General features: G+C 60.1%; 1 protein-coding gene across 1 annotated transcript; it reads right to left on the bottom strand.

Annotated features, from left to right (window-relative positions):
- Positions 1 to 258: 258 nt before the first annotated feature.
- Positions 259 to 22,801, bottom strand: LOC135879909 (B-cell differentiation antigen CD72-like). The gene is made up of 7 exons (XM_065405942.1): positions 22,717 to 22,801; positions 22,522 to 22,620; positions 16,921 to 17,010; positions 15,491 to 15,636; positions 15,133 to 15,322; positions 12,908 to 13,056; positions 259 to 363 (listed from the first exon to the last, which is right to left on the bottom strand). Exons 1-7 carry the CDS (start codon positions 22,799 to 22,801, stop codon positions 259 to 261), a joined length of 864 nt encoding a protein of 287 aa, XP_065262014.1.
- Between the last annotated feature and the right edge of the window lie 290 nt (positions 22,802 to 23,091).

The following is a 23,091-nucleotide window of genomic DNA, read 5'->3' as shown; positions in this document are numbered from 1 at the left end:
TCAGAGGACTTGAAACTGCTTGAAACTCGTTATTTGGCAGCTTTCGAGTACACGGTGTTGCTTTAAATATTCCCCTCTGGCAAAGAGCCCACATGAGGAACTGCCGGCCGGTTGGTTCCATTACGGGGAAGCCACTTCTAACCCTTCCAGCGCACTTTAGTCAGTGGCTTTAGCTCCAATTACTAACGTGCATGTTTCTTTTGGATGGTGCCACTGGTTAGCAAATGGAGCATCTATCTTAAGAAATAAATATTGTACTTACTTTTCAAAGGGCGAGTTATCAACCCACTTCCACTGTGATCCCCTTTGCCAGTCTCTCCAGAGTCCAATCCAATACTGCACATTAGTATTTTTCAAAAAATTCTAGGAAGAAAAGAGTTACGTAATGACACCCCTGCATTCAAGTGACAGCTGTGAAGAAGCAGAGTGTGCATTGCATGTGCGTGTGGAGACTGGGCGCTGAACTGCAGGGAAAGGATTAGCTGGTGGAGAAAAGGATGTTTCCATGAGCACCATCACATTGCTCCAGAAGTGAGGTTACCCAGCTAGCCAGGTGTGGGGCAGCTAACAGCATCCTCCCAGCGCACCCTGCTATTGGTTATCCATCGTGCTGGATCCCACTCACCCCAGCCCACCAGAAATGAGAGGCCCTGGCTACTTTCCCTGCTGGGACCTTCTGTGATGACTGGGCCCACGAGTTTCCCCGAAGTGTGAGCTCAGCTGTGAAAAGTGAGCGACGGTTCCTAAGATGTCACAATACCCCCAGGACAACCAATGTGATGGGAAACGGTGCAGAAAGGAGACAAATGGAATTAATCCAAACAAAAAGGCCCCTGGTGTAACTCAAGGACTGTGTTAAGGCCTTGCCTGAGAAACAAGAGACGTGTGGTACCAAAGTCAAGGAGCCAGAATTGGTGTGTCAGAAATTAGGCCTAATTGGTAGACAAAACAAGGAGGGGAGGGGCTGTTCCACCCACTGCTCCCTTCGGCATCCTTAAAGAAAGAGACTTTGGGAGACAAATTGCCTACTGGAGCCAGCTTCACCATCCTGGCTGCCCCCCACCCGTCTCCTGGGACCGTCGTCCGGACCCTGAGAGATGTCCTGGCCTGACCAGACCGGGCCAGAGAGAAGGACCCAGATCACACCAGCTCTGGCTGAGTCCTGAACACCACTTGGGATGTGAGACTTCATCTCCCCATCGCCCTTGGGTGTCCCATTCCTTCCCCACCTTATTTCTTCCCTCCCCATCCTTCTCCATTTGCCTTCTGTCTTATAAGAGTCTGGGCAGCCAGCCAAGACTGTACACGTTGCAACACAGCTGTGAGCCTGTGACCAGGGAGGCAGGGGAATGCAAGGCCCTAACCAGCCCAATGCTGGTACGAGTTTGTCAGGTAGAGTGGCCGATCGGACCTTGTGCTGGGCCTGAGTCTCTCCAGCAGTGAGACTGCAAGTGAGAGTCAGCACCCGAGACAGAAGCTGCATTTCCTCTTTGCTGTTCTCTTCTCTCCCCTTGTGGGTGTTTGTCTTCTTTTGCCTTTTAGGAAACAGGATCGGACGATAACAGCAGCACTAGCCCATCTCAGCTAACGTCTTCTCCTCTCCCCAGGACAGTTATCACTGTCTTTGAAACAATCTAGGGCAGTGGTTCTCAAGCACGGATACATGTACCCCTGGGGGTACCCAGAGCTCTTCCAGGGGGTACATCAACTCCTCTAGATATTTGCCTAGTTTTACAACGGACTACATAAAAACCACTAGTGAGGTCAGCACAAATTTCACACAGACAATGACTTGTTTGTACTGCTCTATAAATGATACACTGAAATGTAAGTACAATATTTATATTCCAATTGATTTATTTTATAATTATATGGTAAAATGAGAAAGTCAGCCATTTGTCAGTAGCCGTGTGCTGTGACACTTGTGTATTTTTATGTCTGATTTTGTAACCAAGTAGATTTTAAGTGAGGTATAACTTGGGCGTACCCAAGTGTCACGGAATGTGGGGGGACACAGGACCCTGCACCCCCATCTTCCTGCGATTCACCATGACTCTCAGCCAGCCAGTAAAGCAGAAGGTTTATTTAGATGACAGGAATACAGTCCAAGACAGGTCTTGCAGGTACAGACAACAGGACCCCCCTCAGTTAGGTCCATCTTGGGGTCCCCGGGCACCCCAGCCCCCTTGGGAGGTCAGAGCCCCGTCTGCCTCCCAGCCATATCACCAGGCAGCTCCTGAAAAAAAACCCTTCAGCGACCCCTCCCCCAGCCTTTGTTCAGTTTCCCGGGCAAAGGTGTCACCTGGCCTCTAACCCCTCCCTGGGTTCTCATGTTACATGCTCAGGTACTCTCCGTCGGTCAGTCTCCCATCCCCCAATGCAGACTATCCTAGCCACACTCCCCTGTCAGCATTCAAAGACCACATTAAGAACAGTCCCAGTTCGTCACATCTCTCCCCCCTTCGAGACCGAACTGAGCGGAGTCACTTTAGCCAGTGATCTGGGGAAGTTCAAACCTACCCCCGTTCCCATGGATGCTCCAACATCCCTCCCGTTCCTTGGTGAGAATTACACCAGGCCCTTCCAGTTTCACGCCCCCCCTTAGGTCGGGTGTGCTCGATGGCACTCGCAGTTCGCATGTGGGAAGGTTTATGCGGCCTGTGCCCTTTTCCCACCCCAATACCCCTGGGGTTCCAACTGGGCTGGGGTCTTCTCCCAGCGCTCCAGTCGGGAGGTCTGCGCTTCGGGCTCTCTTGGTTCAGAGCCCCCCTTTTAACCTTGGCCACCCTCTGGAAAGGCTCCTCTATGCTGGGCAAGGGTCGTAAAGCCGTTTTCCCCTTGTCCCGGGCCTTCCTTCCCCTCTGACAGGGGTCACAGGATCAGCAGTACTGTCAGACTGTAACAAAGGCCCCAGGCCAGTAAAAGCTCCGTAGCAACCTCTGCTGGGTACACCAGGTTCCCTGGTGCCCTGAGAGGAGGGTGTCGTGGGCCCGGTGCAGCAGCTGGCGGCGATACTTCTGGGGGACCACCAGCTGCCTCCTGATCCCCCCTGACTCCATTTTCCATGGGGGAGCCCATTCTCGGTACAGGAACCCCTTCTCCCACAGGAACCTTTTCTGGCCACCTCTCCCCATGGTCTGTACCGCACCGAGGTCGGCCAGGTCCCTTATCTTCCGCAAGGAGGGATCTTTCTGCACCTCGGCCTGGAACTCAGCAGCTGGGACAGGGATGGCACCTGCTCTCTCTCGCCGGCTGGGCCTGAAGCCGCAGCCTCCCTGAGCCGTGTCCCTGGGCATTCCCTCCCCACCAGGTTAGGGTCCTGCGCCTCGGGCAAGGTACCCTCCCCAAGGCCAGGGCGCAGTGCTCCTCGCCGGCTCTGACTGCGGGTCACAACCAGGGCACCCTGGGGGTTGCTTGGCCAGTCCTCCAGGTCCCCCCCCATCAACACCTCAGTGGGCAAATACGGGTGTACCCCCACGTCCTTGGGGCCCTCCTTGGCCCCCCACTTCAGGTGCACCCTCGCCACAGGTACCTTGAATGGGGTCCCACCCACCCCCATCTGGGTCAGGTAGGTGTCGGGCACCACCCGATCTGGGGCCACCACCTCGGGCTGGGCCAGCGTCACCTCTGCGCCCGTATCCCAGTATCCATTGACCTTCCTCCCATCCACCTCCAGGGGAACAATGTACTCTCTCCGGAGGGACAGCCCCGCGCCCACCGTATAAACCAAAAACCCTGAGTCTGGAGCATCCAGCCCCTCAGAGGAGCTGGCCTGGAGCTCTCCTCCCTCCTTAGCAGGTGGTACTCTGCCAGCCCCCCTTGCCTGGGAACGCTGCCCCTCGTCCGGCTCTACCCAGTCAACCCTCTATGGGTTTAGTCTGCTCAGTCTGTCCCTGAGCCTGGGGCACTGGGCCCGTACGTGGCCTCTCTGGCCACAGTGATAGCAGCCCATGTCCCGTGGGTCCTCTCGAGCGGGTCGGATGGACCTGATGCTGGATGTTCCCCTTTGGTGGGGGTTGTCCAGATTTCCTCGCTGGGCAGTCCCATGGTGACTCTCTCTCTGGGTTGTGGCGGGCCTGTTCCTTTGGGACTCCTCCCTGTTATCCCCTGCCCGACTGTTCACAAACTCGTCGGCCAACTGGTCTGCATGCTGCGGGTTCTCTGGCTTTTGGTCCATCAACCATCGCCTCAGGTCGGATGGGAACTGCTCATACACGTGCTCCAGTACAACTAGGTCAAGCAGGTCCTCTATACTTTGGGCCCCAGCTGTCCACTTGCGGGCATACCCGTGCCCGGTTGGCCAGTTGTAGGTATGTGACCTCACGGGTTTTACGCTGACTCCGGAACCTTTGCCGGTACATCTCAGGGGTCAGCCCAAACTCGCGGAGCAGGGCCTTTTTGAACAGTTCGTAGTCCCCTGTCTCCGCCCCTTTCAGTCGGCTGTACACCTCCCTGGCTGTGGGTGTCACGGACTCACAGATCGTGCCCACTCTTGGCCCCGTGCGGTCCGTGGGGGGTGCCCCTTTTAGTGAGACAGCCCTTCTCGGGGGTCCACTCTCTCTCGGGGTCCGGCCCCTCCACCTCCTGGATCCGCACCTCTCTGAGCCTTAGCACGTCTGTCTCTGCCGTGGGCCCCCTCAGGGAGTCCACGCGCTCTGGACCCCCGGGGCCTCCACCCCCGAAGGGGTTGATGCAACCCTGTTCTCTAGACCGGAGTGACTCTCAGCCAGCATGAAACAGAAGGGTTTATTGAGAGTTGAACACAGCACAGGAAACTCTCTGACCCTCAGGCCTGGCCTCCCTCAGCCCAGCACATCCCAGTCTCTCTGCATCCCGGTGGGCTCTGCCTGCTTCCCCTCTCCAGCCCGGAGCCCCCCTGCTCCCCGCTGGGCATCTCAGATCACCGGCCCCAGGCCCCGCCTCTGTCCATTGTCTTCCCTCCAGGTAAACAGGGTCGTAAACCGGGGCCTCCTCTTCTGCTTCTCCCTCTGGCTGGAACCGGTTGGTTAGGTCACTGGGTCCTCACTCTGCAGCCCATCGTCCTCCCACTGGCCAGAACCGGCTGCGTCTCCTCAGCTGGGCCTCTGGGTCACCAGGTCGCCAGGTCACTGGTCGCTGGGGTATCCATCCTCCCGGCCACCGGCTGGGTCCCCACGTCCTCTCTCCGGTCCTCTGCAAAACACACTCCCTCTCCCCTCACCTCATTAAACCAGTAACACCCAGGGAAACTGAGTCCCACCCCCTCTGCATCAAACCATTGAAACCCCACAGACAACAGGAAAACCCCCCAGAAAACAAGAAAACCCCTCACTTCGTCACAGTGGGGTCCAGTGAGGGGATGAGAAACTGGAGCCTGTCTGCAGGGTCAACCTGGAGCAGCTCGCAGGTATTCTCAAAGGCCGTCAGGAAGGTATCCATGTCCTCCCCCTCCTTACGCTGGGCCAGGAAGCACTTATCAAAGCTCTTTGCAGTCTTGGGTCCCCCCTCGCTCACCGCAGCCGGGGCCTCACTGCTCCTCAGCCTGGCCAGTTCCAGCTCATGCTGACGCTGGTTCTCCTCATGCTGACGTTGGTCCTGCTCATGCTGACGTTGTTTCTCCTTCTCTTCCTGCTCCTGCTTCAGTTCTTGCTGCCTTAACTCGAGCTCTTTCAGTCTCATCTCCCATTCATATTCCAGTCGCATCCGCTCCCGGGACGCCGGGATGATCCTCTGCTGGCCACCGGGGTCAGGGTGCCCTCGGTATTCGCTGGGCTTCCCCCAACCCCTCCCCGAGGCATAGGTAGGCAGGGTCTCGGGATGTCCTCGGCAGCAGTCTGACCCCTCCCAGCCATGTCAGGCCCCGGGGCCCACGCTGCATCCGCCGGGCGGCTTCTCTCAGGGACAGGGCTCGGTTCATCCAAGCGATCCCTCTCCTCCAGCCGGGCAATGAGCTGTTCTTTGGTGGACCTCCCAATGCGCAGCCCCCTCTGCCTGCACAGCTCCACCAGGTCGCTCTTAAGGCGTTTAGCATACATCCTCCTGCTGGCCGCTCGCCGGCCTGCGCTCTCCGCTTTCCACCGTTCCAGTGTGCCAGCCCTTCTTCAGGTCACCCCCTCTCTGCCAGGGTCGAGCTGCAGACTCCCCCACCCCGGGACCGCTCGCTGCGATCCCCCAGGGGACCCTGTTACTGCAAAAGTCCTTCTCACTGGTCACACACTCCCAGGGGTTAATCGCCCCCTGAAACAGTCTCTCTCTGATCTTCAGCCCACCTGGTCCCCGTCGATCCCCCTTCGTTTTACTGCTCCCCAGTCACTTACTGCAAGAAGCGCCGTCCCCGGGGTGCAGTAGATCCCACCGCTGCCACCAGTTGTCACGGAATGTGGGGGGACACAGGGCCCTGCACCCCCGGCTTCCTGCGATTCACCATGACTCTCAGCCAGCCAGTAAAGCAGAAGGTTTATTTAGACGACCGGAACACAGTCCAAGACAGGTCTTGCAGGCACAGACAACAGGATCCCCCTCAGTTAGGTCCATCTTGGGGTCCCCGGGCACCCCAGCCCCCTTGGGAGGTCAGAGCCCCGTCTGCCTCCCAGCCATATCACCAGCCAGCTCCTGAAAAAAACCCCTTCAGCGACCCCTCCCCCAGCCTTTGTTCAGTTTCCCGGGCAAAGGTGTCACCTGGCCTCTAACCCCTTCCTGGGTTCTCATGTTACATGCTCAGGTATTCTCCATCGGTCAGTCTCCCATCCCCCAATGCAGACCATCCTAGCCACACTCCCCTGTCAGCATTCACAGACCACAGTAAGAACAGTCCCAGTTTGTCACACCAAGACAAATCAGACTCCTGAATGGGGTACAGCAGTCTGGAAAGGCTGAGAGCCGCTCATCTAAGAGACTGTCAAAAGGGGGAAGATTCTTTTTAAAAACTCTCTCCAGGGAAAGGGAAAGGGAACAAGGGATGTTGTTCAAATGCAAGCCTTCCTTCATACTTTACAGTCCGAATGTTTTAATGATTTTTCCTTCTTTTCTGTACGTTTAATGAAAGGTTAAGGGGCTGGTGAATGGTGTGTTTACCGTGGCACTCAGCAGGCCGAGGTCTCTGTAGACCAAACCCCGAACATTGTTTCAAACTCTTCAGTGCTGGACAGTGACAGGGTCGTGTTAACACCTTTGACTCTTTGGGCCGCTACATTCCCTCTAAATTAATACAACAGACCTGCAGGCCCAGAGCAGCCCAGCGCTCCAGCAGAGGAGTTTGCTACTGCAGAAGTCGGGAGAGCTGCATTTACCCTGCCTGGCCCGAGCTGCCCCCGTCAGAGTGTACATGCCCCACTGCACGGGGAGGGGCTGCTTCTCCCCAAGGTAATGAGTCCTTTCTCCCTGCTCGTCAGCCCAGATGCACCATCAGCCATGGGCTCTGGCAGGTCCCCCAAGGCTCAGCCACCTCTTCTCCCTCCACTGAACTCCTGATCATCCCATGGGGAAGCGCACGGGGAAAGCAATAATTCGGTGTTCAGAGCCGGGTCTGAGTAGTGTGCAGTGAATAAGGCAGGGGCCACACCCTGAATGAGGAGGATAAAAGCCACGTCCCCAGAGCGGGTCCATGTGGTGCCCTGAATGATCCTGCAGGGATCATAGGCATGTGCAGCCTATTTCATTAGGGTGTGCACCCAGGGAGCCCTGCCCTAGCCCCGCCCCTGCCCTAGTCCCGCCCCCATCCACTCCCTCCTACTTCCCACCCCCTGACTGCCCCCCTCAGAACTCCCAACCCCCCCTGCTCCTTGTCCCCTGACTACCCCCTCCTGGGACCGCTGCCCCTAACTGCCCCCCAGGACCCACCCCCTATCTAAGCCTCCCTGCTCCTTGTCCCCTGACTGCCCCCCTAGGACCCTACCCCCTACATGTCCCCTGACTGCCCCGACCCTTATCCACACCCAGGGCCGGTGCAAGGAAGTTTCACGCCCTAGGCGAAACTTCCACCTTGCGCGCCCCCCGCCAGTCCTGCGGCAGCTCCCCGCCCCCCCCCTCCGCCCTGAGGCGCCCCCCCCCCCGCAGCAGCTCTCCCCCCCGGGGAGCCGTGCGGCAGCTCCCCACCCCAGCTCACCTCTGCTCCGCCTCCTCCCCGAGCACGCCGCCCCCGCTCTAATTCTCCTCCCCTCCCAGGCTTGCGGCGCCAAACAGCTGATTGGCGCCACAAGCCTGGGAGGCAGGAGAAGTGGAGCAGCGACGGCGTGCTTGGGGAGGGGGCGTAGCAGAGGTGAGCTGGGGTGGGGAGCCCTGCGGCAGCTCCCCCCCCGCCCTGAGGCACCCCCGCAGCAGCTCCCCACCCCCCCAGCCCGGGGAGCCGTGCGGCACCTCCCCACCCCAGCTCACCTCTGCTCCGCCTCCTCCCCGAGCACGCCGCCCCCGCTCTAATTCTCCTCCCAGGCTTGCGGCGCCAAACAGCCGATTGGCGCTGCAAGCCTGGGAGGCGGGAGTAGTGGAACGGCAACCGCGGGCTCGGGGAGGAACACTGTAAAAAAAATTGGGGGCACCGCTTTTTGGCGCCCCCAAATCTTGGCACCCTAGGCAACCGCCTAGTTCGTCTTAATGGTAGCACTGGCCCTGCCCACACCCCCGCCCCCAGACAGGCCCCCGGGACTCCCACGCTTATCCAACCGCTCCCCGCCCCCTGACAGGACCCCCAGAACTCCCGACCCATACAACCCCCCCACTCCCTGCCTCCCCCAACCCCTCTCCACGCCCCTGCCTCCTGACAGCCCCCTCCCAGAACTCCTGATTCATCCAACCCCCCCCAGCTCCTTGTCCCCTGACCACCCCCTCCAGAGACCCCCCCACTAACTGCCCCCCCATGACCCTCCTTGCTCCCTGTCCCCTGAGTGCCCTGACCCCCATCCACCCCCCGCCCCCTGAGAGACCCCGGGACTCCCATGCCCCATCCAACCCCCCCTGCTCCCTGACTGCCCCCTCCAGAGACCCCCCGCCCCTAACCACCCCCCCAGGATCCCACCCCCTATCCAACCCACCCTGTCCCCTGACTGCCCCCACCCCTTATCCAACCCCTCTGGCCCCAGACCCCTTACCATGAGATGAGGCTCCTAGCCTCCCCGCGGAGCCAAACACTGCCCCGCGGGAGCGCGCAGCCCCGGCCCCCTGAGCGCTGCGCGTGGCAGCATGGCTCATGGGGAGGGGGGAAGGCGGGGGAGGGGCCGGCGGCTTGCTGCGTTCGGCCGGGCGCTCCGGCCCGGGAGCGCGGACCCCGCGGCTTGCCGCGCCGGGGAGTGGAGCCATTTGCCCACCCCTGCATTAGGGTGTGCCTGGGCACACCCGCCACACCCCGTGCGCACGCCTATGGTAGGGATCCTGGGGGAACAATGGTCTGTGGCCATATGAACAAATGCTGTAACGTAACGCATACACGCCGGGGGTGAGTAAGGCAGCACCCTTTAACTTTGCATCCACCACTGGGCATTGTACTCGTAAAGGAGAGCTTTGACCTCGGACTCATGGGGAATGGTGACAAAACTCCAGCCAGCGTCCATCTAGGCTCTAGTAATGAAGCCGGGGGAAGGGACTAGAAACCACAACTGCATTAAAAGGCAAGAAGAAAAGCAGCAGGGCAGCCTGCCCGAGTCTGGGAACAAGCAGGAGGACCTAGAGGCAGGGCTGGATTAATGCAGGGGCTTGAGGGGCTGCAGCCCAGGGCCCTGGCTCAAATAAATCTCAGGCCGGGATCTCCAACTCCGGGCCACTAAAAGTCCCGCGGCGCAGCAGGGCGCTCAGGTTGCCTGCCATAGCCCCACACCGCTCCCGGAAGTGGCTGGCTGCTAGCACGTCTCTGCAGTCCCCGGCGGGGGTGGGGGAGGCGGCTCCGTGCTCCGCCCCCAGCACCGACCCCGCAGCTCCCAGTGGCCAGGAACTGGCCAATGGGAGCTACAGGGGCAGCGTTTGAGGGAGCAAGCAATGCTGTCCCCCTCCCCCCAGGGGCCTCAGAGACGTGCTAGCAGCCAGCCACTTCCGGGAGTGCCATGGGGCCACCGCATGCAGGCAGCCTGCCTGAGCCCTGCTGCGCCGCCGGCCGGGAGCCACCTGTGGTAAGCGCCTGCTGGCCAGAGCCTGCACCTCACACCCCCTCTTCCACCCCAACCCCCTGCCCCAGATCAGAATCCCCCTCCTGATCCCAAACTCCCTCCCAGCCCCCGCACCCTCTCCTGCACCCCAAGTCCCTGCCCCAACCCCCCCCTGCACCCAAACTCCCTCCAAGACCACGCACCCCCTCCTGCCCCAAACTTCCTCGCAGATCCCGCACCCCCTCCTGCTCCAAACTCCCTCCAAGACCCCGCACCCTCTCCTGCACCCCAAGTCCCTGCCCCAACCCCCTCCTGCCCCCAAACTTCCTCCCAGACCCCACACCCCCTCCTGCCCCCAAACTTCCTCCAAGACCCCGCACCCCCCCTGCACCCAAACTCCCTCCAAGACCCCGCACCCCCTCCTGCCCCAAACTCCCTCCCAGCCCCCGCACCCTCTCCTGCACCCCAAGTCCCTGCCCCAACCCCCTCCTGCCCCCAAACTTCCTCCCAGACCCCGCACCCCCTCCTGCCCCCAAACTCCCTCCAAGACCCCGCACCCCCTCCTGCCCCAAACTTCCTCGCAGATCCCGCACCCTTTCCTGCACCCCAATCCCCTGCCCCAGCCCCCTCCTGCACCAAACTCCCTCCCAGGAAAGAGACTTGTATACAGGGGCCCACAAAATCTAATAGCCCCGGGCCCACAGGAGAGTTAATCCAGCCCTGACTAGAAGTCATGGTATAAGAAGAAAATTATGACTTAATTGGCATTACAGAGACTTAGTGGGACAACTCCCATGACTGCAGTACCAGCACTGAGGGCTACAGCTTGTTCCGGAAGGACAGGGATGGGGACAGAGGAGGAGGTCTTTGCTGTACGTCAGGAATGTGCACACTTGCTGCGAGGTGAAGTGTGCGGCAGAGCTACTGAGAGTCCCTGGGTGAGGATAACAAGAGAAAAGAACAGCAGCGATGTTATGGATGGGGGTCGTCTGTTAGAGACACCACATCAGGAGGAGGAAATGGACGAGTCATTCTACAAGCAGGTAACAGGATTAGCTTACACACATGAGCTAGTATGAATGGGGGATTTTAACTTCCCTAGTATCTGTTCAGATTATTACAGCAAAACATAACATGTTCTTAGCATGTGTAGGGGACAGCTTTCTGATTCAGGAAGAGTTGAGCAAACAACTAGGGGGTATGATGAAATGGGACTGTTCTTAATATTTCCTCTGAATACTGTGTGGGTGCCTCAGCTTCCCCTATGCATTTCTTAAGTCTCTAGGGGGTGTAATTGTTCCAGAGCAAAGGGCCAGTGTGCATAAATGGCTGGCACTCTGTCTCCTGGCAACTAATGGCCAGAGCCCTTCCCCCCTGCAAGGAGATAGCTAAAGGTGTTGGAGAACAAAGACATCAGGTGACCTCCTGGCCCGGGAAAGAGACAAAGCCCAGAGGAGGAGGGGCTGGAGGGGGGTTGAGTTTGGAGCTGGCTGGGGACGTGGAGTGAGGGCAGCCGGGGGTGTCTCGCTCGTGGGACCCCAGGATGGACCCGGCTGAGGGGTCCCGTTCCCTGGACCGACAAGCTCTGTTTTAGACCGTGTTCCTGTCATCTAATAAACCTCTGTTTTACTGTCTGGCTGAGAGTCACGTCTGACTGCGAAGTGGGGGTGCAGGACCCTCTGGCTTCCCCAGGACCCCACCTGGGAAGACTCGCTGTGGGAAGCGCAGGGAGGGGCATATGCTGAATGCTCCCAGGAGAGACCCAGGAGGTGAAGCCGTGTGAGCTTCTTGCCCTGAAGACAGTCTGCTCCAAGGGAGAGGAGGCTCCCCAAAGTCCTGACTGGCTTTGTGGGGAGCAGTTCCAGAGCATCGCCCGGGGACTCCGTGACAAGAGGCTATTCCCATGCAAAGGAGAGAGAAGAGGAGCCGCAGGAGGCCAATGTGGCTGCACAAGGAGCTTTTTAGCTCTCTAAAACCCCATAGGGACAAATACAGGGCCTGGAGGGCAGGGCATGGCCCCAAGGGACAGAGGTGAAAGTAAGCTGGTACGCCCCAGTACGGCGTACTGGCAAGAGCTGGTGCGCCGTACCGGGGCGGCCCGGCTTCCCCAGGGGGCAATTTAAAGGGCCTGGGGCTCCCAGCAGGGGCTGGAGCCCCAGGCCCTTTAAATAGCCGCCGGAGCCCCACTGCTGGAGCCCTGGGGTAGGGCTGCGGGGCTGCGGGGGTTATTTAAAGGGCCGGGGCTCCTGCTACCTCTACTGCCCTGGGCCCTTTAAATAGCCGCCGGAGCCCCACCGCCGCTACCCCAGGGCTCCCGCAGCTATTTACAGGGCCGGGTCGGTAGAAGCAGGGGAGCCCTGGGCCCTGTAAATAACCCCCGGAGCCTGGGCTGCTGCTGCTACCCCAGTGGGGGGGGGGGGGGGGACTTACCTTACAGGGTGGGCTGCCCTAGGCCTCGCCCCTTCCGGGGGCCAGAGCTGGCCCCAGCGTACCGGTAAGTCACTGGACCCACTTTCACCCCTGCCAAGGGAGTACACATGGGAATAGTGCGAGCATGTAGGGACAAAATCAGGAAAGCCAAGGCAAGGAACGCGGTGCAGCTGGCGAGGAATGTTAGAGGTAGCAGGAAGGGGGTTCTTCAAATCTGTCAGACAAAACGGAACAATCAGGGACAGGCTGGGCCCGCGGCTCAGTGAAGAAGGTGAGCTGGTAATGCTCTTCCAGCCCCTGGATCAATGCCATTGCTCTGCTCTGAGCCCCGCCTATTTGCCAAGGCCCCCCTCTCCCCCCAGCCTGGAGACACCCCCCCTTTACGCAGTGTTCCGGCTGCGGTCACACCGGCCGTGCATGTACCGTACCGGCGTTGTCTCCGAGTCCCAGGATTTGGCAATAAGAAGCCGAGCAAATTTCTGTTGACAGTCTTTTTTGCTTTCTTCCCAAGTCTTCTCCTCCTTCGAGACGAACAAGCACTTTCCTCTGTACAACACCCAGTCTGCCGGGCAGCAGTCTGGAGGGAAGAGAGGGTGAGATGCTCAGAGGTGCTCCTGGCCCTGAGTGCAGCTAACGGGCTCATGCCCTGGGCTGTACAAAGAAGGCCTGGTCCCTCCCCAGGGGCTCCCACTCCCCCAGACCCACGGCTGCCCGAGGAGCTGCTCCGAGCTGTGTGTAGGGGGAAGGGGGGTTCTCGAGGGTTTGGGGCAGGCTGGGAGCTGAGTCCACGGCTCAGATACAAGTGTAACTGTCCATGGGGTTCACGGGAGCCCCCAGCCTTCCCGATATGTCCTACAGCCCCTGATTCGCCCTTCCAAAAGTGTGATCCCTCCAGTACCATGACCATCAGCCCCAGCCGACTCCGCTGTGGCTCTGTGGGAAGCATTTCACTGGTGGGGTAAACGAGCCCCATTCCCTGGCCTTTCGCTCTGCCAGCCCCAGGGGTTCAGCCACCGGGAGGACGTGGGCACTGCTCCGTTACAGCTCTGGCTGGAGGGCTGGGCAGTGATGCGCAGACAGACTGAGCCGTTTCCCTCATTCTGACAGAGCTCCTTGTTCAGTGTGAGCAGACAGCAACTCGCTGCCCTTGTCACCTGGCACCACCTCCTCCCCGTGCCCGTCTCTGCCCGGTTGGGAGGCCCCAGGCTGTCTGCGATGGCGCGTCGTCCTCGGGACTGGGATTCTGCCCTTGGCGAGGGGGCAGGGCCCAGGGTGGAGAGTCGCCAGCTCGCCTGCCAGGGAGCCGGGGCAGGACTGGCAGGGGCAGTGCCACCCTCGGGGAAGCTGATCTCATTTTTTAAGGCCTGGGATAATTTATTTGCCTGGGGTGGGCGAAGCACCGAGAGCGTCACGGGCACAAACTGTGACTCAACCTGCCCTGCGTGTGAGCGTCTGCTGCGAAAAATCCCAAAGGCGAAGGGGCCCGTTGTGTGCTGGGCCCCAGGGGCTGTTTACACGCGTCGCCCAGTTCTGAACACGTGGGAGAGAGGCCTGGACCTGCATTGTGGGGCTGCAGGTCGGGTCTGAGGAGCACCAGCAGATCGGGGCGGGGGGCAGGGAGAGCAGGGGGGTGCAAGCGGAGCTCAGTGGTGGAGAAGCAGCACTCTGTTAGCTCTTAGCCAGACTGAATCGTGGGATCTCGGCTGACTAATGATCACGTTCACAGTTTGTATTTAGCCAGCACCTTTTCTCCAAGGCTCTAGCTTGGTTCTACACATAAACCGTTAGACCAGCCTGTCACAGAGTGTGGGGGAGTCAGGGCCCTGCACCCCCCACTTCCTGTGATACACCGTGACTCAGCCAGCCAATAAAACAGAAGGTTTATTAGTCGACAGGAACACAGTCCCAAGCAGGGCTTGTAAGTACAACCAGGACCCCCCAGCCAGGTCCCTCTGAGGGGCAGGGAGCTTAGACCCCAGATTTGGGGTTCCCTGCCTCTTCCCAGCCAGCCCAAAACTGAAACCAAAAACCCCCTCCAGCCGGCTCTCCCCCCTCCTTGACTCCTCCTCTCTCTTTGTCCAGTTTCCCGGGCAAAGGTGTCGACTCACCCCACCCCCCTTCCTGGCTCAGGTACCGTCCCTCACCCCCTGCTCTCCCATCCCCCATGCAGACAGTCCAGTAAAACTAACCGACATTCCCAGGTCAATCCAGCCTGCTCCCTACTGCGTCACACAGCCAGGTGTAGGCCTTGCTTCACGCACCCCTGAAATGCAGCCACCTCTGGGGTGGGATGCAGCGTGTTTAACAGCTGAAACAGCAGAGGGATTTAAGGGAGCCGGTTGGAACTGGGCTAGGACAGCGAGTTCACGTCCCAATTCTTATTCCATGGAACTGGCCAGTGCCCACCACCCGGGGTTTCCTGTCTCGTCTCCAGCAGTGCCCCCCCACTCCCCAACATACACACACTCCCCTGCACCATGCAGACCTGGGGACCAGCGCAGCCTGGGGGAAGAGCTGCCCCTCCTGAATGACCAGAGCCGCTTGCTGCAGTATGTCCCTGGCACTGGATACTCCCTTCCCTTCCCCCCAGGGCTTGGCTGTCCCTGCCAGGGGGTGGGGCACCCCAATGACCCTCGCCCCGGGAAGGCAGTACCTGTCTGCTTGCAGGGGCAGATGCTGGACAGGGCGCTCTCCATTTTGTTCAGCTTCTCTTTCATTTCTGTCTTCTCCTTCTGTACTCTCGCCAGCTCCTCCTTCGATCCCTTTAACGCAGCCTCCAGCTGTCGCAGCTTCTCCTGGGTGCTGTTCTCCTCCAGCCGCATCTTCTCCAGCTCCTGCCTCGCCTGGTCCAGCTCCTGCCTGGTCTGCTCCAGCTCCTGCTTGGCCTGCTCCAGGTCCCGCCTCGCCTGCTCCAGCTCCCGCCTGGTCTGCTCCAGCTCCCCCCTGGCCTGCTCCAGCTCCTGCCTGGTCTGCTCCAGCTCCCCCCTGGCCTGCTCCAGCTCCCCCCTGGCCTGCTCCAGCTCCTGCCTGGCCTGCTCCAGCTCCCTCGCCATCTGCTCCAGGGTGGCCCCCTTGGTGCTGACTTGCTGGGAGAGGTGGCTGCTCTCTGCCTCGTGCGCTCGGGACGCCTGCTGCAGATGCTGGGAAACCTGCCAGTCTGCAGGGGACAGACAGCGTGAGCCTGGGCCGGACGCAGGGACGCACAAGCTCCGGCACAGGCCAACGGGCACGTGCCAGCAGGGGAGGGCGGGGCCGGGAGGGCGACTCGAGAACTGGGCTCACTCATCCACCCCAGCAGGGCCCCAGGGGGACGGGGACCCTCCCGACCGTGGAGAACAGCCCCGTAATGCCAGAGCCTCCAGCAGCGGGACGGAGACTCAGGAACGCTGGGCCGGGGCTGTTCAAACAGCTGGGAGGCGAGTGGGTGCTACAGCCAGCGGGCAGCCTCCGAACCCACCGCGATGGGCCGGGCACAGTGCCCTGCAGGCAGCCAGGCCCGGGCCAGCCCCAGCAGCCTTTCCTGGCCCTGCCAGGGAGCCGGCCGTGCCGTACAGCCCTTTGGCCAGCAGAGCCGGGAAACCCCCCAGTGCGCTGACTGGCCCCAGCAACGTCTGTGCCGGTGGGCGGGTGCCAGGTGGGTGGTGGGTAGGGGGCCCAAGTAACAGGACCCCACCCCTCCCCCCATGGGCCCCTCCCCAGAGAGGATTCCCTGACAGGGCCCCCCATGGCTCCCTAGTGACAGGCCCCCCCCCGACTGCTCGGGACAGGACCCCTCACATCGCCTTGGTAACAGGGCCCCCGCCTGCCCAGGACAGGGCCCCCCACATCTCCCTGGTAACAGGGCCCCCGCCTGCCCCGGGACAGGGCCCCCCACATCTCTCTGGTAACAGGGCCCCCACCTGCCCCAGGACAGGGCCCCCACATCTCCCTGGTAACAGGGCCCCCGCCTGCCCCGGGACAGGCCCCCCACATCTCCCTGGTAACAGGGCCCCCCTGCCTGCCCCAGGACAGGGCTCCCTAGTGACAGGGCCCCCCCGCCTGCCCCGGGACAGGCCCCCCACATCTCCCTGGTAACAGGGCCCCCCTGCCTGCCCCAGGACAGGGCTCCCTAGTGACAGGGCCCCCCCGCCTGCCCCGGGACAGGCCCCCCACATCTCCCTGGTAACAGGGCCCTCACCTGCCCCGGGACAGAGCCCCCCGTGGCTCCCCAGCTGGATCCGTGTTGCTGCTGGGGAGTTTTCCTGAGCTGCAGCCTGAACTCTCCTTTGCTCAGGTTCACCCCCCCCCACTGCGCCCTGAGCCCCCCTCACTCTCCGTGGGGTCCCCAGCCCCCCACATCATCACTCCCCACATGCAGCCCCTTCCCTCTCTCCCCTGGCCGGGCGTTTCCTCCCCACATCCCCCCATTGGCGGGTGCCCACAGCCCGGGTCCCCTACTCACAGCGGACCCCCAGGCCGATGGTGGTGGCCAGGAGGAAGAGGCAGGTCCCCAGCAGGCCGAGGGGCAGGTACCACGTGCTCCACCCGGGCTCTGTGGGAGAGAACCGGCTGCGTTAACGAGGGGAGCCCGAGAGGGCAACATGCCTTGGAACCCAACCCCACGGCCCAGCTCCCCCCTCAGGCTACCCAGGCAATGGGGCTCAGCCCCCCAGGAGGGCAGTGGGAGCCAGGGGAGAGCTCCCAGTGCCGTGGGGCCCGCAGGGACACGACCAGGGCTTAGGCTACCAGCTCCAGTTTCCCACAGTGCGTGGCTGGCAGCTTGGTAAGAACGAGGGGGGATTTGATAGCAGCTTTCAACTACCTGAAGGGGGGGTCCAAAGAGGATGGAGCTCGGCTGTTCTCAGTGGTACCAGATGACAGAACAAGGAGCAATGGTCTCAAGTTGCAGTGGGGGAGGTCTAGGTTGGATATTAGGAAAAACTTTTTCATTAGGAGGGTGGTGAAGCACTGGAATGGGTTCCCTAGGGAGCTGGTGGAATCTCCTTCCTTAGAGGTTTTTAAGGTCAGGCTTGACGAAGCCCTGGCTGGGATGATTTAGTTGGGAATTGGTCCTGCTTTGAGCAGGGGGTTGGACTAGATACCTCCTGAGGTCCCTTCCAACCCTGATAGTCTATGATTCCATGACAGCAGAGTCCCAGCAGCCCCCCAAGCCCGTCCCGGGGCCAGGCGGGGTATCGCCCCCCCGCCTGGGGCCTGGCCCAGCCTCCTGGGGACACACGGGCCAGTTCGCTATAGCTCCCGTCCCTGCCCAAGAGGTCTGTTCTCCCTCGCTCGGAGCCTGATGGGGGCCGTGTCGGAGGGGCCTGCCTTGGGGTCTGAGCCCCTGTGAGTGGCTCCATGCTCCTCGTGTGGGCTCTGCCCACACACGCCCCACCAGCCGCTGGATTTCCTCTCTGTGGCCAGGCCAGCCTGCTGCAGGCACTGGGCCTGGGGACTGGGGCCTGGCTGGCTACGCTGGGCGCTCGCAGCTCCACTCAAAGCCGGGCGAGCGGCAGGGCCCCTCCGAGCGGCAGGGGGAGGCAGCTCCAGCCGGGCCCCCACCAAAGGAGGCTCCAGCGAGCGTCGCCGCAGCAGCTCTGTAGGGCTCCACGCCCCAGGGCCGTTACACGGGGGCTCTGCAGCCAGCGGGGACACAGGACACAGCCCTTATTATATACGGCAATTCGCTACCATGGCCGCTTGTGTTTAGGTGTCTGCGGATGTAGCTCATGTCCCCGTTAGATGTGTTACTCTTCTGCCCGTCTGAGTTGGCAGCAACAAGGGCCGGGTTCAGTATCTAGGGGTTCCGTTTCAATAATGCAATGCAAAACCGGCTCGAGCCCCCACCCAGTGACCTGGGACAATTACATACGACCCCCCTGGGTACCTCTAAGAGGCAATACTTCCCCTCTCGCAAGCACGTAGTCATAGAATCATGGAATATCAGGGCTGGAAGGGACCTCAGGAGGTATCTAGTCCAATCCCCTGCTCAAAGCAGGACCTAATCCCAACTAAATCATCCCAGCCAGGGCTTTGTCAAGCCGGGCCTTAAAAACCTCCAAGGAAGGAGACTCCACCACCTCCCTAGGTAATGCATTCCAGTGCTTCACCACCCTCCTAGTGAAATAGTGTTTCCTAATATCCAACCTAGACCTCCCCCACTGCAACTTGAGACCATTGCTCCTTGTTCTGTCATCTGCCACCACTGAGAACAGCCGAGCTCCATCCTCTTTGGAACCCCCCTCAGGTAGTTGAAAGCAGCTATCAAATCCCCCCTCATTCTTCTCTTCTGGAGACTAAACAATCCCAGTTCCCTCAGCCTCTCCTCATAAGTCATGTGCTCCAGCCCCCTAATCATTTTTGTTGCCCTCCGCTGGACTTTTTCCAATTTTTCCACATCCTTCTTGTAGTGTGGGGCCCAAAACTGGACACAGTACTCCAGATGAGGCCTCACCAATGTCGAATAAAGGGGAACGATCACGTTCCTCGATCTGCTGGCAATGCCCCTACTTATACAGCCCAAAATACCGTTAGCCTTCTTGGCAACAAGAGCACACTGTTGACTCATATCCAGCTTCTCGTCCACTGTGACCCCTAGGTCCTTTTCTGCAGAACTGCTACCTAGCCATTCGGTCCCTAGTCTGTAGCAGTGCATGGGATTCTTCCGTCCTAAGTGCAGGACTCTGCACTTGTCCTTGTTGAACCTCATCAGGTTTTTTTTGGCCCAATCCTCTAATTTGTCTAGGTCCCTCTGTATCCGATCCCTACCCTCTAGTGTATCTACCACGCCTCCTAGTTTAGTGTCATCTGCAAACGTGCTGAGAGTGCAGTCCACACCATCCTCCAGATCATTAATAAAGATATTAAACAAAACCGGCCCCAGGACCGACCTTTGGGGCACTCCGCTTGAAACCGGCTGCCAACTAGACCTGGAGCCATTGATCACTACCCGTTGAGCCCGACGATCTAGCCAGCTTTCTATCCACCTTACAGTCCATTCATCCAGCCCATACTTCTTTAACTTGGTGGCAAGAATACTGTGGGAGACCATATCAAAAGCTTTGCTAAAGTCAAGGAATAACACATCCCCTGCTTTCCCCTCATCCACAGAGGCAGTTATCTCATCATAGAAGGCAATTAAGTTAGTCAGGCACGACTTCCCCTTGGTGAATCCATGCTGACTGTTCCTGATCACTTTCCTCTCCTCTAAGTGTTTCATAATTGATTCCTTGAGGACCTGCTCCATGATTTTTCCAGGGACTGAGGTGAGGCTGACTGGCCTGTAGTTCCCCGGATCCTCCTTCTTCCCTTTTTTAAAGATGGGCACTACATTAGCCTTTTTCCAGTCATCCGGGACCTCCCCCGATCGCCATGAGTTTTCAAAAATAATGGCTAATGGCTCTGCAATCTCATCCGCCAACTCCTTTAGCACCCTCGGATGCAGCGCATCCGGCCCCATGGACTTGTGCTCGTCCAGTTTTTCTAAATAGTCCCGAACCACTTCTTTCTCCATGGAGGGCTGGTCACCTTCTCCCCATACTGTGCTGCCCAGTGCAGCAGTCTGGGAGCTGACCTTGTTCGTGAGTCTGAGTGTAGCAAAATCATTTTAATAAAGGAGGGAAACAATGCGGCATTATTTTAGGGAAACATCACAAACAGGATTCATAACACCAGCCATGAGCAAAAGACCCACCCCCAAGTAAGTTGGGCAGTGTCCTCTTCCCCTCAGGGTCTTAAGTCCAACAACCCAACAGTCACCCCCTCCCCCCAGCTTCTGTTCTTAGTCAGTGCAGCCCCAGAGTTCACATCCCAGCCCAGGTGGAAGGCACCTTACCCACACTGCTCTGTGGGGTTCTGCTCCAGTCCTCTCCGCCAGCCGCACCTCTCCACTAGCCATCCCTCTCCACCAGCCCCCAGGCCTCTCTACCAGCCACACACCACTATGTTTTCAGGCCTCCCATACTTAACACAGCTGTCAGTGAGTTAAGCTGTTAGTAGGGGAGCTTCACCACTGGTGAACTTACACAGATTTCTTGTATCAGAACTACTAGCCCAGAGCAGGTCTAATGCTTAAACCCAGGCACCACTGATATCATTTCTGCAGTATATAACAACACTCTTATTGGAAACTAAATTGGCTCTACTACTTTACTTTGGGGAAAATAGCACACTCAACACAGCATCAAGACCCCATACTGCCATGCACAAACAGCTACTCCCCCTTCACTGCACTGTGCCCATGTCCCTTGCCTAGCAAGTGCTATTTAGTTGAGGGCGAGTCCCTCCGTAATATAATGCCAAGCACAGTTCTACTGTCCTGAATTCACATACCCAGGATAACAACACTTTATTACTCCTTCCCCAATAACACAGAGACTGAGGATCCCACAGCAGCCAAAGTGACCATTTGGGGATGCAGTCCCATCATGCTAGGCAGGGTGGGTGGGCCCATGCAAATGAGAACAGCCCCTGAAGTCCTTTTCCACAGCTCACCAGCAGATGTCAGGGGAGAGCCCGTTCTGACTCTGCTTACAGATACATCAGTTCATTGCCATGACACTCTGGTGGTTGCTTGTCCCTGTGGTCAGAAATTCCCCTTATACTCTATTTTCAGCTCCCCAATACTTGGGGTTTCCGTTGGGCTGTTCATAGGCCTCAAGCTGTACGCGAACTGCTGAAGCTAATGTCTTACAGGAGACAGGCCTGCAGGCTCCTCGCGGTACAGCTGACTATAATAACAGCAGGTAAATATCATGAAGGGAAGGAAGGAAAAAGCAAGCTGCCCCTATGGGCTACACGCCCAGCCCAGGCAAGGAGACACCCCCAGGGCCAAGCCGAACCCTTCGTGGGGATTCCCGCAAACTGTCCCCTCAGCCCCACAGATCGGTTCCCCCTTGTCCTGCACCGCTCCTCCAGCCCTCCGGCAGTGGGGCTGCTGCAGTGGGGCGGGGAGTGGGGCAGGCTGTGCAAACCTGTGCCTAGGGGCAGACCCCTAGTGGGCCATGGCTCCAGCGCTTCCTGGCAGGGATCAGTTCCCATAGGCACCGCTGCAGGATGTGATGGCGAGCGGCTCTCCTCCCCAGAACCCCCGGGGCCCAAGCTCTGCAGAGCTCGGCTGACGGCTTGGGGGTCAGGCTAAGGGGGGGGGGCCCTCAGGGCACAGCCACCTGGGTAAGGTCCCCTCAGGGGGGGGGTGAGCCAGCACAGCAGGGGGGTCCTAGAGTTAGAGCCCAGGTCATGGGCTCGCACCCAGCTCCCTGGACTGAGCCCAGAGACGGGTCTGACTAACACATGCTCCAGACGGTCGCCAGGCTGGGGCTGATGCCACCAGAAGACGGTGAACCCGCCACAGCCCCTGGCTGGCTGTGCCAAGGGTCAACGACCCTCAGCCTTAAACGTGGGATGGTTCCGAACTGGCATTTGTCTGGCTCCAGCTGCCAGCCCTGGGCTCTTGGCCTGCCTGTCCCGGCTAGACCGAGGAGCCCTTCAGCGCCGGGACTCTGGCTGGGCCGGTGTCAGATGCTGAGCACGTCACCTGGCCAGTGCTGCCAGACGGGCTCTCGCTCGCTCCCCGGCGTTTCCTCCAGCCCTCCAGTCATTGCTGTGACACTTCCCGGCCCCCGACATCCTCTATAGAACGCAGCCCCCAGAGCTGGGCACAGGATCTCGGGTCGGCCTCACCGACGCCGTGTACAGAGGTTACCCCTCCCCCCGGCTACTCCCCTGTTTGTGCACCCCAGGGTCGCGTTAGCCCCTTGTGCCTCAGCATCACGCTGGGCACTCGTCTTCCCTTCGTCCACTGTGACCCCAACTCCCCTCCTGAGTCACTGCTCCCCGGACACAGCCCCACTCTGCCCACCGGTTGCGGTCCTGCTCCCCAAGGGGAGGGATCTGCCGCTGTTTGCCTGGGCCCAGCTTACCAAGCGATCCCGCTCGCTCTGTGTGCCAGGCCTGGGGACGGGGCAGGGTCCCCGCAAAGGGAGCGGGAGGCCCTGGGTACCTGCCCGGCTTGCTCCCCCCAGGACCCCTGGGATGGGGGTGGGGGGAACATCCACACACTCACCTTTGCTCTGCTCCGCTCCTTGCCCCCGCTTCACCTCCCCAGTCTGGGCCAGCCGGATGTTCTCATAGGTGAGCTCCGCATCGTCCTCGTCTGCGAGCGCTGCAGGGAGGGGCAGACAGGAGGGGGCGCTGGTTAGTCTACAGGCCTGGCTCAGGGCAGGGGGTGGCACCACGCAGGGGGCACGTCAACTCTTACCTGCCTCCTGAGACCTGGAGCACGTGCTGTTCCCCCGAGGGGCCTTCACGAACCTCAGGTCGGCATAAACAACGCTCTGGGCCATCTGGGAGCCGGCTGCGCCCGCAGGGCTCACTGGGGAGGGGCTGGCAGTGCCTGTGCGGCGTTGGCTGTGGAGAAACCAGCTGTGCCCAGTCGGCGCTGGCTGTGGAGGGACAAGCTGTGTCCGCGGCGCTGGCAGAGGAGGGACCGGCTGTGCCCGCGGCGCTGGCTGTGGAGGGACCGGCTGTGCCCAGTCGGCGCTGGCAGAGGAGGGACCGGCTGTGCCCAGTCGGCGTTGGCAGAGGAGGGACCAGCTGTGCCCAGTCGGCGCTGGCTGTGGAGGGACCGGCTGTG

This window comes from Emys orbicularis, chromosome 6, assembly GCF_028017835.1.
Source record: "Emys orbicularis isolate rEmyOrb1 chromosome 6, rEmyOrb1.hap1, whole genome shotgun sequence".
Taxonomy (NCBI): Eukaryota; Metazoa; Chordata; order Testudines; family Emydidae; genus Emys; species Emys orbicularis.
The sequence above is the reverse complement of the archived record's forward strand: the minus strand, read 5'-3'. Positions and strand labels throughout refer to the sequence as shown.

Excerpts from the sequence above, each read along its gene's own strand:
- LOC135879909 (XM_065405942.1), bottom strand. The coding sequence starts at position 22,801 with ATGGCCCAGAGCGTTGTTTATGCCGACCTGAGGTTCGTGAAGGCCCCT. Across the intron at positions 22,621-22,716 it reads CTCCAGGTCTCAGGAGGCAG|CGCTCGCAGACGAGGACGAT; the intron begins GTAAGAGTTGAC and ends CCCTCCCTGCAG. Across the intron at positions 15,323-15,490 it reads CCAGGCAGGAGCTGGAGCAG|GCGAGGCAGGAGCTGGAGAA; the intron begins GCCAGGGGGGAG and ends GAGCTGGACCAG.